Raw genomic sequence first — 16,348 nt, 5'->3', positions numbered from 1 at the left:
CCATTCAGATGGTTTTCTGTATTGTTTTTGTAATATTAAATCCTTAACCTTTTCCCTTATATAAGCATGTTTTGACTTTTTGACTGCTTTTTGTCCCCCCCTTTTTTTGAGGCCTCAAACAGTGAAAAAATGCCCTATTTAGGCCCCAAACAGTGTTTTTCATTTGAGAAATGTTGTTAAAAAAGGTGACCTTTTTTTTAGGTGCGGTCCCCCATCTAAATGATACATCAGGGGGTTGCCAGAAGGGGGATGTGCCCCCTTCTGTTTGGGGGTTTGAAGGGGGGGGTAGTCCCCCTCTTCACCAAGAAAATTTTGGACATGTGACAGGCTAAACATTTCCTCAGGTCGATTTTATGGTGACGTGAAATCAATGCTGAAAAGCCTTTTACTCTATCTCATTGCATTGAGGAGTTGCAGCACTTTGAAATCAGTTTTGATGGAAAAAAACAATGCAAATAGTGATTTTTCACAATTTTGAGACGTCCCCCCGTTGCCAATTGGTAACATAAAATTTAAGATTGTGCATGTTGTTACAGAGGTTATGGTTCAGTTAAGATATGTGCTAAGTTTCATAAGTATTGAAGCATTTTTCATAGTTTTATAGCAGTTTGAACTTGTAACAGGTCAGGCTTTTCAATGAAAATGGCCATTTTTCACAATATGCTCATGGGGCAAAAGGTTAAATAGAATTAAAAAACTTCACAAATGTACTCTATAGTAGATTCTAGTTGTAGAAATGATAACATTCTTCCCATTCAAATGTGTTGTGTGTTATTTTGCTTAAATTAACTGTTAAATTGTAAAACTTTTGTTATAGTGAACCTTCCCTACTTTAATACTTTCACTTTTGACATAAATATTACTATAATGATAACTTATGTTGGTTTATACAGAATTTAGTTTGATTGTGTAGGAAGCTTTAAGCTTATAGACACACTTTCAAAATGGCAGTCATGATTGTTAAAGAATGGAAGTGGCATCTGTGGTCAACAATTCAAAATGGCAGCCATTAAAGAAGAATCAAAATGGCAGCCATTTTAATGTATATTTTATTTTAACATAAAATGTTGTTGCCTTATTTTAGGATAAAGTGAATGTGAAATTTTAATAAATATTCTCAGACATGCTTCTTTTCTGGCTATCAACTTGTGTGGAATTCTTTTAGTGCGCTTTTAATCTTCTAGATTTTCTTGTGACATTTATTATATTGTTTGCTGTGAATTCTTAAATGGTAAGTATGTAAATCAGTTGGTGTAACTCTCCAGGAACAATGGTTAGGAAACTACCTGCACATATGACTGAAATACTGTTGGGAAAAGGCGTAAAATGAAACAAAACAACAAACAAACAAAAGTAAAAATAGTGCATCTTTCAAACCTTAGACTGTGCTAGCGTCAAGTGATTCTACCCATGCAACTAATGCAGACTGGTGCATGTCTGTACCAACTGATCGTTCGCTATTCAGTCAGGACATACATGTATTTTTAAAAACTTCCATATAATTGATGAATGGTTTTGTCCAGATTGAAAAATGGACGATTTCATTTCATATATTTAGCATGGTAAGAGTAAAGGCACGTCAAGAGATAGCTTTATAATTATAGTGCCTGTAAAGACTGAAGGACCGTCATTTGAAGCATAGATCTCTTCAATCTCAATCATCAGCACTTCATTAATGTAATCACCAATTTTAGATTACTTTTTTCTTTCAATTAATGATTGAAAACCATAGATTATGTAGGGGTTTTCGGCAGGAGAATTTGAGTGTGAGGCCAGCTGTAGCGACAATAATGTCAGTGGCTCTTCTGTCAAGGTACCTGGCCTTGCCTCAAGTAAACTACAGGAAATGCACCTGGGGTCTTACTGTACAAGTTCTACTGGGAAATTGCCAGAATTATTACAATCACATTGTGTTGCTTGAAGCCCAAACTGAAGAAATAAAGTATGACAAATTAAGGTTATCTTAGTGCAATAAAGATGTTTCTTTTTCTTTCTTACATGAGAAATATTTATGCACAAAAAGCCAACTTAGTATTTATCACGTATGTTGCTTAACCCTACATTGCCTTGTTATTTTATTTAAAGTTCTGTGTTTAAATCACTCAATATTTGCAGAACTTTCCGTTCTGAATACTTTCTAAGGCTAGATACTGGATTTTCTCCATAATGTTTTGTAGAATGAAAAATTGATAACATAATTATTTGCATCTTATATTTAATGTATCTATGATGTTTATTTCCCGGAAATAAAAATTATAGATCAATTATTTTTAAAAAATAGTCAAGTATTACAAAGGTTTTTCTATTAACATGATACACATGTACAATATTTCAGCATCAAATTCTAAAGTTTAGGATATTCTATTGTTTACTCTGCAAATGATTATAGCTAGCCTAAGAGGTCAGGTATAGCACTTTTGACATTCAAATGTTCAACGTCAACTTCAACGTCAACGTTCTTGAAATAGACATTAAAATATTACTGTTTACATTAAAGTTGAAAAAAATCTAATTACTTAATTAAGAAGATTTATCAATTTATTGTTGACTTGAAAGTGACTGATAAATTGATAACCATTGAACAAAGAAAAAGTAAATCAGGCATTTTTGGGGCCTTCCGTCTGGTTTGGGGGTTGTCCGGTTTTGGTGGTCCCCAACCAGTAGTATTAGATTATAGATGCTTTACCAACTCTATATTAGAAATTTGAGTCTCAAAAATATGTCATATAAGCTGAAATGGACAGGACTGTAAAGTATTTTTGTGTGTATATTTATTTAAAGATGGATTCATATATAATTTGTATTTTTTTAATATCTATTTATAGATGGCGCCTGCTTTACCTAACAGAGGTTATCTAGAGGATGGAGAAAATCAGAATATTGACAAATCAGGTACGTACATCTATTAAATGAGCTGCGTCACGACAAAACCGACATAGTGGGTTTGCGACCAGCATGGATCCAGACCAGCCTGCGCATCCACGCAGTCTGATCAGGATCCATGCCATTTGCTATCAGTTTCTCTACTTGTAATAAAGTTGGTAAGTGAACAGCATGGATCCTGATCAGACTGCGCGGAAGCGCAGGCTGGTCTGGATTCATGCTGGTTGCAAGCCCACTATGGTTTTGTAGTGACACGGCTCAAATATTTTCCATTTACAAAGCATTTTCGTTTTCTTTGACTTAAATAAATTTGTTTTATTCCGGAAAATGTAATGTCTGACAGTCATATAACTTAAAAGATTTTAACAAGTTATTTTACCTAGCATAAACAGACATCAGTTTATATTACCCAAGCTGCTAGCCATTGAGGTTATATTAAACAAATAGCTGTTAATAAAATGACTATATAACCTGTTTAATACCATTATTAATTTCTAATACTGACCCATTGCTTTGTTTGATATAATTAGAAATAAGTTATAACTGAGATATAGCATAATGGGACAAGCAAGTAAAGACTAGTTAAGTGGACATTATTGTTGGCGTCCAATTAACAGCCCATTGATTGATAAGCATAGTGATTAAATCGTATCGAAATGCTGTTATTATAAATAATTACAATGTATAATTTTCATGACATTATGATAAGGACATATAAATACAAAAGGACTGTAAAAAAATCTTACACCATTTGGCCTATATTTTTCTTATGTAACACCCTTCAGTGATTTTTCTCACTTAATTGGGAAGAGGCCTTAGCCTCTTGATTTGGGGAAAAAATATTGCTTAAATTGCTGATTTGGGAAGTAAAAAAGCTGGTTTAAGTTCAGATTTTTGGGAAAACTGCATGATTTTAAAGAAAATTTCAATTGGGAAGAGGCCTTTTTTCGGAGTCTGTTATATAAATAGGAAAATCACTGCCCTTAACTATGAAAATAAAAGAACGTCCTTTGGCAACTATCAGTGTGACAAAATGGTGATGCAATTAATTTTGCCTGTCACTGACTTAAAAATAATGTGGCGCTTATCTCAAATGGCTTGTCCTGTTATATTTTGTCCCATAATTTAAATTGGCAGCAGCCTTTGTACATATGAGCCGCGTCACGACAAAACCAACATAATGGGTTTGAGACCAGCATGGATCCAGACCAGCCTGCACATCCGCACAGTCTGATCAGGATCCATGCTGTATGCTATCAGTTTCTCTACTTGTGCGAACAGCATGGGTCCTGATCAGACTGCACGGATGCGCAGGCTGGTCTGAATCCATGCTGGTCTGAATCCATGCTGGTCGCAAACCCATTGTGTTGGTTTTGTCATGACACAACTCATTTGAACATATATATATATGTATATAGATAATTTAAATATATACAGATAATATAAGTTAGATAATATAAATATATATAGATAATATAAATATCTTTATTATTTTTTCCAATAATTGACATAGCGTATGAATATATCTTACACTGTTTTATGTGAAAGGGAAAGGATTGAGTGTCTGTATTAAATCTAAAAAGCTGGTCTTACAGTATATAAGAGCATGCTTGCTTGGTTCTGTACTGGTGGTATGTGCAAGTCTGTTATTGCTGTAGGGTGTTAAAAGGTTAATCGTAGGATATGCCATATTACATATTGAGGGTTAATTGCAAAACTGTTGTAAGTCCTTCTTTATTTCATATAAGATAGTACTGCAGTTTAGCCGCAACCCTCGATATATTACATTTAAGCTATTCTAAGTGTTTATTACATCATTTCAAAAGTTTAAAGCCTCATTTTATGCCACAATTATGAACTGAAAGTTGCTGTGAATATTTGATTTTTAGCTCCACTTTTTTTGAAAAGCTATATTTTGCCCCCCGAAAATTAGCGTGACTAAACAGACCTATAAAGATTCAAAGAAGGAATACTTAACTTTTTTCTTTACAATTTGTTGAAACCATTTATTTGTTGAGCTTTATGCCCCCGCCTGATGGTGGCTCTTGTTTTTCATTACAGTAATTTGTATACATTTTAGAATGTATCAAGTTCTAGGTCGATATCTGTTTCTTACTTTAAAGAATTCATCTGACAAGTATATATTACATATTTTCAAACATTCTTTGAAATGACTGTGAACTTAGTTCAATGTTGCAAAAAGCACGCAATTTCAAACAGTTTTACTGAATATTAAGAAATAACTTTATTAGTTGATGTAATTCAGATGTAACAGATAAGGACCTATGCCCAGCCATATTAGTACATTAATATTCACGGCAAATTTTCTCTTCAAATTTAGGCATTTAATGTTTATAATTCCTAGAAATTGAAATAAAACCATGGCTTGTCCATACTGTAATCAGCTTCACTGAAAATGATTGATAATGTACATTGTAATGATTTGCAGTTCCGAAGGTTTTTCGGTCTGGCGGCCGAGCTATATTTTTAAAGTTTGAGAATTCCGTGGAAGTGAAAAGGTAAAAGGCTAAATATGAAAAAAAAATTCTTTAGTGTTTTGTGATTGACATATACATATATATATGTTTAACAGAAAGCCTTTTGTCACTTGCATTCAGAGTCTTTTAGCTTCTTTCAAAAGATTTTTTCTTTGTAGGCAGATATTTGCTTTCAATTTAATTACCCGTCATCATCCCTTTAGATGTTACATTTATTTTAATCAAGCTTTTTCTGTAGAATTCGCAATGTCGCCTACTCAAGTGTTAATGACCTCTTTGTAGTCAGTAAGCTTTTTTTCTTTATCACATACCCGTTCCACTTTAGCAACTCCGTAAAAATGGTATTGCACAGCTGTGCATATAAATTATGTTGATGCGAAGTCATTTGCGTTATAGAAACATAGTGTTAAGACGCCCTAAATGTTACCATGTTACTATAGTAGCGTCAATGTAAAATGATTTTTTTTTCACTATGACAGTCTTTATTTTGGGTATGTGATAAAAAGAGTATTTTATTCGTGAAGGCTCAATATTGAATTTATTGAACTTGTTGAATAAAGTGATATTATGCAAGCCTCTGGTGAGCATAATATAAATTCATTCAACTTGTTAATAGATTCAATTTTGAACCTTAACTCATTTAATATCCCCTATTTATTGCATCCCAAGTATATGACATACATTGTGTACCAATATATCATATATACATATATTGTGTACTGGTATGTGACATATATATTGTGTAAAAACTCTCTCTGAACAAAGTTGTTTACAACTTGGGTGTAAAAAAACTTTATATGGCAAATGTCAAATTTTGTGAATATACTGCATGATTAAGCAGTGATTAATTAAGTGGTAAAAATGTCTTACTATGATTAATTTGTCCCGTACTGCTGTGGGTTCGAACCCTGACTGCTGTCAGTTAATACTTTCAAGGTGAGAGAACTATCCAGGTAGTCATTGGAGGGCCAATTGTACTTCTTAAGTCAGGTACCGTGCTTGTGACTGATATAATATAGGGAAGTGAAAAATTATTTAAATATGAACTTTAGGAATTATGTGACTTAATATAATATCTTCATCCTCTCTTCACCGCAGAGATTCTATGAATGTAACATTGTACTAAAATTATCAAACTGTCCACATTCTAGAGGTCTCAAGTAAGTTACTCGTCTTTTCACAATATTGCACTTGAGGAGGTACTTAAGTAGTTTATTTAGGAAAGCTTCGCCAAAAGGGGCATCTCTCCAGATTTAAAGTATAATTCAAATGATAAAGTGGAATTGTTACATATTATCAATGTGTAATTGTGTAAAATTGTACAAATTTTTAGCACATGTAATGTAAGTTTGTTACAGTTTTTGCAATAAGTTATAATGTGTCTGTTGATCTGTTTGATTTTAAACGTTTAGGAGATAATTCTTTAAACTTTTCTCCACAACTCATTTTTGGTTCGCATTTGCCTTTTAATACTTGTGGCGATAAAAACTTGACTGTGACATCAGTTTAAAATGGTATTTTTTAATATGTTGAATTATCCGTCTGCTTCCGGTATGCAAAATAGCAAGAGCACCGGATTTGTAATCAAGGGGTCACTAGTCCTATCCTTGGATGAGGCCAAATTTCTCTTTGACAATTGATCTAGGACATTGAGTCTAATGGTCATTTGTCACTGCTAATTCAGAAATCTTGTAGGATTAGTACTTAAATTGTTCGCTTGTGAAGAAATTGAAAATTTAAGTGGTTAGTTATCTTGAGGAAAGTTAGCTGGACCGACTGCCGAGTTTTTTTTTGTTTTTTTTTTTCAATTTAGACAAGACCTTTCATCATGTTTAGGGAATATTTCAAAAAATATATTGACTGAATAGCCTACAGTGCAGACCATGATCTGGGACAGCACAAATGTGCCAGCTGATGTTAGTCTTGCATATCAGACAGGATTATCTATTATTTACACTGGTGCTCTTAATACACCCCAATGTAAGACCAGTGGCATGTTTTAAATGACGCCATTCCCAACCCCTTTTATGAATGAATTGCGTTCTTGGGATGACATCATTGTGCTGTTATGAATGAAGTTGTGAATTCATATACTGCTATAAGAAAATATGAAAATATTAGTTTTTGTAAAATATCATTAATTTGTAATATTTAGCAAGAAAAAGAATTAAACACCCGCTGTCGTCACAGACAGGAATATCTAACTCTCGGGTAACTGTTTAACAGAAACTCGGAAAAACCTTGTTACCGCTGTAAACTGAGCTACCCTCAAGCTAGATATTCCTGTCTGTACCGGCAGGCGGTGTAAGATTCTTAAAGTCTACACAGTGGTAGAATCTGTTGCTACCAGTATAATGCTAGGCATTAAAAAAAAAGTTTTTTTATACGATGGATAGAATTATTTTAAAAGACTAAGAATGCTGAAGTGATGATAAGGTTTTTATGTGTGATTTCATAGTTTGATGTGCTTGCACCAAATTAATGGGCCCCTAAATTTCTGAATATAAATGGTTTGGCTAGATAGTTTTTGTCAGAATAATTTGTGTATCTTTTTTTTTCAAAAATAACTTTTTTATATAAGTACTTGTACATTTATCATAACTATTTTAAAAAATATTTAAAAAAAAATAATTAAATGTATTGATAATGATACTTATATAGATCTATGACCTTATATTATGGATCTTCACTCCTTTGACTTCATAAAATGCATTTGACCGGCTTTAATAATTATTATATTTGATTTTTTTGGTTTAACTTTTAACCCATGCACCATAATGGACTTGTCCTTTACATTTAATATTTTTGAAATCTCTGGTTTATTAAGTTTCCGGAAATTCAAGTTTATAACCCTGAAACCAGGCAGACAAGTTGGACTCAGTCTGAGTCAGGTTTTAAAATTGCAATTTTTAGGATTTCAGTATTAAAATAATACTTTTCTACAAGCCATTAGTACAGAATCAAGCGCCTCTTGTGGCAGTGGGGTTGCCTTTTTAATGGTTGAGGCATCAGAATTGCAGCCACCATTTAACCCTGTGTGATGGTAATTAAGAGTCGACTAAATGTGTTCAAATTACTGATGTCTAGTCATCTCTTAGCTCCAGCAATCATTATGTGAGGTGGTTTTGACCTCTGGTGTTTTTTGTTTGTAACAATCAAGGTTTGCCAAAATAATATTTCCTGATTCAGCGCCATATGACCTAAACTGTGCTGTGTCAGTGCGCCATGAAACATAAAAAAACCACCAGAATCAAGCCAGTTTGCTCAGTAACATTTATTTTGGCATACCCTCTTCTCTCACTTTTGCCAGTTTTGGCGAAGGGCCACACTGTTTGCATAGGCATATTTTCCATCATCACTCATATTATGAAACAGGCTTTTCTTACATGCTATTAGTATAGTTTAGGTTTTTACTTAATTTTTTGTTTTTCTTTCACTGCCATGTGAACAAATTCCTGCATTTTGTTTTTTAAAGTGTAAAAAATATATACTCTGTTAGCTATTTTAATTGTATATACATATATTATTAACACAGCTTCTAATTATATTGTAATTAATACTTAATGTTCCAAATATAATGTTTTAATTTCTACATGTCTATAAAATACTATTTTGTAAAAATAAATCAACATTATAATTTAAAATGTTAATTTGATTGACCATAATTATATTGTAATCTTTAATAAATGCAGTTACTTAAATTGTGTAAAATTTACATTTTGTCAGCTTTCAATTGACTATATTCAACTTAAATTTTTATGAGATAAATCAATGCTATTAAGTTTGTTCTCCCAATCGAATAATTATTATACAAATAACATTTATGAAAGTAGGTCAAAGTTCAAGGTCATTTCTTGTAGCAAAAAAAAAATAAATGTATTGTTCTTGTTCATCACTTTACTTTATGGTATGGTATAGTAATTTGTTTTATGGTATGGTATAGTAATTTGTTTTATGGTTTGAATTAGTATTGACATTTCCAGAATGACATTTAGAGGCAATATCGTTTCTAGACTATAAGTTCAAGGTCATAAACTTGACCTACTTTTATTTGGTTATAGCCCATCAAAGGATTCTGTTTATTATTTTATGGCTTAATATACTTTATTTTTTTGTAATAGATAGGTCAAAATTGGTTAAGGTCACTTTGAAAGGTCACATTCTTAGTTTTATTGTAGCACTAAGGTTTATCAGAGGTTAACAGCGTAATTTTTTGTATGAAATAATGAAATAGCATAATTATCGTCACAAATAATTATTGGCACAAATATCAGATTTGGTATCAAACTTTTAAATATTGTACAGTGTATTTGACTTTCTTGATGAATAAAAACATTGCTATTAAAAGTATTGCATTACTAGTGTAAAAATTGCAGTGTTTATATTGAATATACATGTAATTTACATATATCTGGAGTTATGCCCCTTTATTGACTTTATTACAATGATAGTACTTTTTTTTCCCTTAAACTTTAATGAATGTTATAGAAATTTTCTCAAAATGGAATACAAAGTCTATAAATAATTTTATATGGTACAATGTACCATGGTATGTCAAATATAAATTCATGTTCATTTTGAAGATCTGTAATTCTTAATTGTTTGATTTTGATAGGAAAAAAACAATAACATATTTTGTGTCAAATTTCTGGTCAAATGCGTTTTTGTGTATCATTGCTAATATAATTTCTTAATGCTGTGTGAAAAGCTTAATGCTTTGTATTTGCTGTATCATTTAGTATATTCTCTATTATAAACAGCCTGCCACCAAAGAGAGATATTATGAAAGAGCATATTCAACTGTTTTGAGAAAAACTCTATTTCATGTTTGAAACAAAGACGTATGTGTGTGCATGTGTGATTCTTTTGAAAGGCTTTTATTATTTCGAAGTTTTTTATTTTTTGCTTTTCTGAAGGTTCTGGAGACACAAACATTTTGGGAAAAAAAGTTAATTTGATGACTCTTAAAAATCTGGTAAGAAATTTTGTAGCAAATATTAGTAGCTAATTTATTTATTTTAGTGATTTTTACTTTATATAATTATGCCTGCTACCAGTTTTCTGATCTATTTTACATTTTTGTTGACCTTTACAGCTAGTTGACCTCCTTAACCCTTAACCATCTATGTAACAGATTTACCATGCTTTGAACTTGGTACTATTGAAAATTTTAAGAGATTTCAATATCAAGATACTGGATTAAAATGACCAGCTTACAGTATAGAACCTCTGGTCAGACTGCACAAATTACATGCTGAGTCAGGCTCTATACTGATGACAAAAGCTAATACTATTAGGTTCTGAAGCAGGTTTAGGGTTATACAGCTAGGGTAACCTACTTTACAGCTAGTTAACTTACTTTACAGCTAGATGAGCTACATTTCTGCTAGTTGACCTACTTTACAGCTAGTTAACTTACTTTACAGCTAGTTGACCTACATTTCAGCTAGTTGACCTACTTTTACAGCTAGTTGACCGACATTTCAGCTAGTTGACCTACTTTACAGCTAGTTGACCTACATTTCAGCTAGTTGACCTACTTTACAGCTAGTTGACCTACTTTACAGCTTGTTGATCTACTTCATAGCTAGTTGACCTACTTTACAGCTATCTGACCTACTTTATTTGTTGTTCTTTAACTTCAGTTTTTGTAACACTCCCATTCTAAATTGTGACATTAGAATGTGAGCATTTCAAAAGGAAGTAGTTTGATAGAATAAATTGAGGAAACTAGACACAGGCATTTCTTTGTAGTTGCAGGGATTTTATAAGTAAAATGTTAGCATTGCTCAGGCTGGCCTGACCCTATTCTGATGACTCAGGTAGCTTGATTGTAGACAATTTTCTGTAATTGTCAGAATTCCAATCGCTAGTGATATCTTATTTAACTTTGTGAAATCTCATCCTATACAACTATGTAAAACCTTATTCAACTTTTTAAAACCTTATTCATCTATGTAAAACCTTATTCAAACATGTAAAAGGTTATTCAACAATAGAATCTTTTTCATACAATTATGTAAAAGCATCCTCATTCAATTATGAAAAAATCTCATTCAGCTATGTAAAACCAACCTCATTTATCTATGTAAAATTTCATTCAGCTATGCAAAAATCCCATTCAGCTATGTAAAACCAACCTCATTCATCTATGTAAAATTTCATTCAGCTATGTAAAAATCTCATTCAACTATGTGAAATCTCAAATAATTCGAATAAGTAAAATCCCATTCTCTTTCAACTAAGTAAAATCTCATCCAGTTATGTAATTTGTTAATGACATAAGCTCTATGAAAACTTGATCTTTTAATGTTAATTGGTAGCTTAAGTTTGTTATTTTCATTGCTAGCTTTCAAACACATGTAAGCATAAAATGTTTTATATAAATTGTGTACAAAGTTTCATTGCATTCCACTTTTTGATGTTTTGAATATTGATAGAAATGGGTTGTTTAGCAGTTCATTTAAACCCAAGTCATTTTAAACATTTAAACACTCAGGTGCCCCCTCAAGCCTGAAACTTGCCCGCTCATTAGTCTGAAACTTGCCATATGGTAGACTAGAGGTTCTACTCAAGTGCCCCCTCAAGCCTGAAACTTGCATGCTCATTAGTCTGAAAATTGCGATATGGTAGACTAGAGTTTCTATTCAGGTGCCCCCTCAAGCCTGAAACTTGCCCGCTCAAGTCTGAAACTTGCCATATGATAGAGTACAGGTTCTACTCAGGGGCCCCCTCAAGCCTGAAACTTGCCCACTCATTAGTCTGAAACTTGCCATATGGTAGACTAGAGGTTCTACTCAAACTGCCCCCTCAAGCCTGAAACTTGCCCACTCATTAGTCTGAAACTTGCCATATGGTAGACTAGAGGTTCTACTCAAATGCCCCCTCAAGCCTGAAACTTGCCCACTCATTAGTCTGAATTTTGCCATATGGTAGACTTAAGAGGTACTACTCAAGTGTCCCCCAAGCCCGAACTTGCCCACTCAAGTCTGAAACTTGCCATATGATAGACTAGAAGTTCTACTCGGGTGCCCCCAGGTGAAGCCTGATACTTGACCACTCAAGCCTGAAATTTTCCATATGGCATTTACAGTATTGATATAACTAAAATATAAAGAAAACATATATGATAACACATTACATAATGATATTATACATAGATGATACATGTATTAGACCAAATATTTATTATTAGTAATTCTAATTTCTTTCCATTTGCAGCTTACAGGAAAAGGTTTGAGTAAGTAAACACTGTAAAGTAGCTTGAATTGTTAATAATTTGTATGATGTTGTAAACAAGACTTAACAAAGTCTTTGTGTGTGTTATCTTGCTCATGTGTTAAAGTTTGGGATCATATAACAATTCATGCTATTCAAATAACATGCATTTCCTCCATTGGGCATTGTGATTTTGAGAGCCATTCCGGGCAGAATAAAATTATGCTTATTTAAGATAATGTAAAAATATCTCTCACATTGTCAACTTAGTGCAATAACAGGTTAACTCCTTGTAAATTATATGACTCCTATTAAATTATATATTAGGAGTTAGCCCATTACTGCACTAAGGTGATGACATACCTTTTATTTTCATTTAAGACTTTAGTAACCGTGCTAGAATAATATTTTTCTTCAGATATGTGAAATGATTTGACAAAAAGTCTAAATCATCTAATTATTTTGTTTATTTTCATATTTTGTCTATTATGTATATTTTTAATAATGACCATTAAAATGGCTGCCTCTTTTGTAAAGGGAGCTGTAAAAATCAGGAATCATCTAATAATTTAAAAGACCAATTTGTTAATAAGTTCACCAAAAAAAAAATCAAAAACCATTTTGATTTGAATGAAATTTAATTTCACATAAAACACGTATTTACAAAGCATGCAGTTCTTTGCATATTTCATATGTTTGGTTTTGCTATTTTAGATTCATCATCATCAGACAATATTGTTGCTAGTGACACTCCAGGTAATACTTTCAATTCTTTACCCCCTGAATTGCTTAAATGGACATGTCCTGCTTTCTTTTTTGGAACTGTTCATTATTAAATTAGGGATATCAAGATGAAATTTAAAAATCAGTTGGCCATCAGTTTAGTCAAACAGCATTGAAGTGTAGGTTCCAGTCTGGCTCTAAACTTATTTAACAGAGCACAGTTTAGCCACTGCAACGTTCCTTGGCAGGCTGTCGAGCAATTTACCAGTACTAGTTGCCTTCACTTTTACTGATTACTTCTGTATATGCAAGAGAAAAGGTACAGTGCAAATGACCGTAGAAAGGATTTCATGATTAATCAAAATAAAAGTGACCTGCACCATTCGGAGAATTGAACCTGGGTCGCCTGTCATAATTCAAAGTTCAACACTCTACCTATTGAGCTAACTGGACGGCTTGGCTCTAAACTGATGCATGGCATAATATTTTGAAATTATTCTTATCAATTATAATAAATTACAATAAAATAATAACAATATTCATGTCCGTTACATATCAGGGAAATTCTATATTACATGTCTTTCAAGAATCAACCATAATGTTACGGAAACAAAAATATGGAACCGCTTATTATCATTTAAATATTTCAGATGTTAAGATATAGTTTTGTATTCTTTAAATTGTTCCAATTTGCATTAGTAAAGTCTTATGCAAATAAATTATTGTAACATTAGATTATAAGAAAACTATTTGTGAAAATTAATACAGATGCTAGCTGGCTAATTATTAAACTGCAAAAGCACTGTTTGTTGTTGAGCGTAATAATTTTGAGCATAGTTTAATCAACAAAGTAACCACAAAAAATGGATATTTGAGCCGTGTCATGACAAAACCAACATAGTGGGTTTGCGACCAGCATGGATCCAGACCAACCTGCGCATCCACACAGTCTGATCAGGATCCATGCTGTTCGCTTTCAGTTTCTCTACTTGTAAAAGGGGTTGTAAGCGAACAGCATGGAACCTGATCAGACTGCGCGGATGCGCAGGCTGGTCTGGATCCATGCTGGTCGCAAACGCACTATGTTGGTTTTGTCATGACACAGCTCATTTGTTCAGAACATCAAACGCTCATGCCTTTGAAATAACTTATATTTGAAATTATGGAGTGTAAAAAGGGGTATATCTTATATATTGACAGTATATACAAGAAGAAAAGAAAAATGTTTGGTATTAGTGTATTTGTTTTATTTATTTAATTTTTCTTTTTAAAAAAATGAATTATGATAATTATGTAACTTAAAAAACATAGCATTTAAAAAGCAACATCAATTTTAAAATTTTGGTTTAATATTTGAAGCATAAGTATAAATTTTGTCAGTTAATCTTTTATAATGATATGAAAATTTGGTTGTACTTTCAGGTTTTAAGACCAAGCTTGGGAAGAAGCCAGGGGGACCAAAAGAGAAACCATCATCTTGGAAGAAGAAATGATATTTTGAATATATAGTTTAGAACATTGTCTTCAGTGAAAAAAAAAACAACTTTCGTGTGTTAACCAGTCTGTACATTCTAGCAGCTGATTGGTTGTTTCAAATCATATACATGTATTTGAAATGAGCCAATCATAGTGATGTAATTGTAGACTGGTCTACCATTGTAAACTGGTCTACTAATTATGCTTCTTTACTTTGGGACCAGAATGACTTGTATATTTATCAATTATAAAACTTTTACATATATATATATATTTATATAATAAAGAGTAGCCATTCTTTTCTTGGCAATTTTTGTATAAATTTATGACAGTTATTAAGTATTTACATATATTAAATATACATCTATTTTATGGCGATGGGTGCTTTTTCAAATTATTTGATATGCTATACATAACATTCCATTTTATAGCAAGTGTGTAAAATTAATAGTGAAAAAACTTGTGTTTTTTTGCCACATTTATTATTCTTGTTTCAATTCAACCATTTTTAGATAGTGTTGAATAATTAAATAGAAATAAAAAATAACTAGATGACTTAATTATATTTTAGGTTATTAAATTAAAAAAATGACAATGCCATATTTTAAAGGCACTTATTGTAACATTCTTAGTATATTTTAGTAATTAGTGATTTAGATTTATGTAGGTATTTGTATGTTGCCAGTACCTTTAAGTACTATGATGCTATAAGTTATTTATTATATAAGATGGCATTGTGACCATTGTCTTACTTTTGTCAGTGAGATATGAAAAATATCACTCACTGAACTGTGAAATATGGATTGTATCTCATTTGTAAGTGCTAATTGTCTGTATGTAACAGAATGTCTGATACTTCTCAGTGAGATATTTTTCATATCAGTTCTGATAAAATAAATATTCTCATATATATCTAACTGCATTTTGCAGTACTGTGCTCTTTGAATATAGCTGTGCCTTTTCAAATATTTTGAGACAGTTGGTAAAGTTTCAATATTATTTTTTTTATGTTTGAGTGTTTTTTTGTTTGTTTTTTTTTTCTTCAGAAAATTATGTACAAATTTCTTGTTACATGGTCATGTATTAAATTACATAATTATAATAAATACATGTAAATAAATATTTAGTTGTACTGTTATATTTTTGTTTGAAGATTTTTGGTGAAAATTTAGCTTTACTTTAAGTACATGTATAGAATGATTAGATGGGATAATAGAATCATCCCTGTTGAATGTAAATAAGCCGTGTCCTGACAAAACCAACATAGTGCGTTGATCAGACTGCCCGAACGCGCAGGCTGGTCTGGATCCATGCTGGTTGCAAACCCATTATGTTGGTTTTGTCGTGACGCGGCTCAAATGTATGTTGTTTTGTGAAGTAAACAAAGTTTATTTGTTTTGTTTTGTTAGATTTAAATTCACACAAACAATGTTAAAGGTCTTATGATGACCTTCCAAATACACTTAAAAGACAAATTATGCAAAGTTAAATTTATCTTAAGAAAGGACAAATGTGTTTTAATTAATATTTTGATTATAAATTTAAAGTAT

The 16,348-nt window shown here is 31.9% G+C and overlaps 1 protein-coding gene across 3 annotated transcripts in view; it reads left to right on the top strand.

Annotated features, from left to right (window-relative positions):
* The window catches only part of LOC132744607 (tyrosine-protein phosphatase non-receptor type 12-like), a 47,222-nt gene extending 31,302 nt beyond the window's left edge, over positions 1-15,920 (top strand). The window contains exons 12-17 of one of the 3 annotated variants that reach the window (XR_009627726.1): positions 2,826-2,892; positions 5,333-5,402; positions 10,298-10,356; positions 12,603-12,621; positions 13,314-13,355; positions 14,745-14,819. Coding sequence is in view for 2 of the 3 variants with exons in the window: in XM_060733366.1 (XP_060589349.1) it covers positions 2,826-2,892; positions 10,298-10,356; positions 12,603-12,621; positions 13,314-13,355; positions 14,745-14,815 (258 nt within the window). In the remaining variant the exon portion in view is untranslated. Of the gene's footprint in view, positions 1-2,825; positions 2,893-5,332; positions 5,403-10,297; positions 10,357-12,602; positions 12,622-13,313; positions 13,356-14,744 lie in introns of all 3 variants that reach the window. The other 2 variants (XM_060733367.1, XM_060733366.1) reach the window with 2 other exon arrangements.
* Positions 15,921-16,348: the final 428 nt, after the last annotated feature.

Source organism: Ruditapes philippinarum, unplaced genomic scaffold, assembly GCF_026571515.1.
Source record: "Ruditapes philippinarum isolate M1 unplaced genomic scaffold, ASM2657151v2 ctg2485_1_1_1_1, whole genome shotgun sequence".
Lineage (NCBI taxonomy): Eukaryota > Metazoa > Mollusca > Bivalvia > Venerida > Veneridae > Ruditapes > Ruditapes philippinarum.
This window is presented reverse-complemented; position numbering and strand designations above follow the sequence as displayed.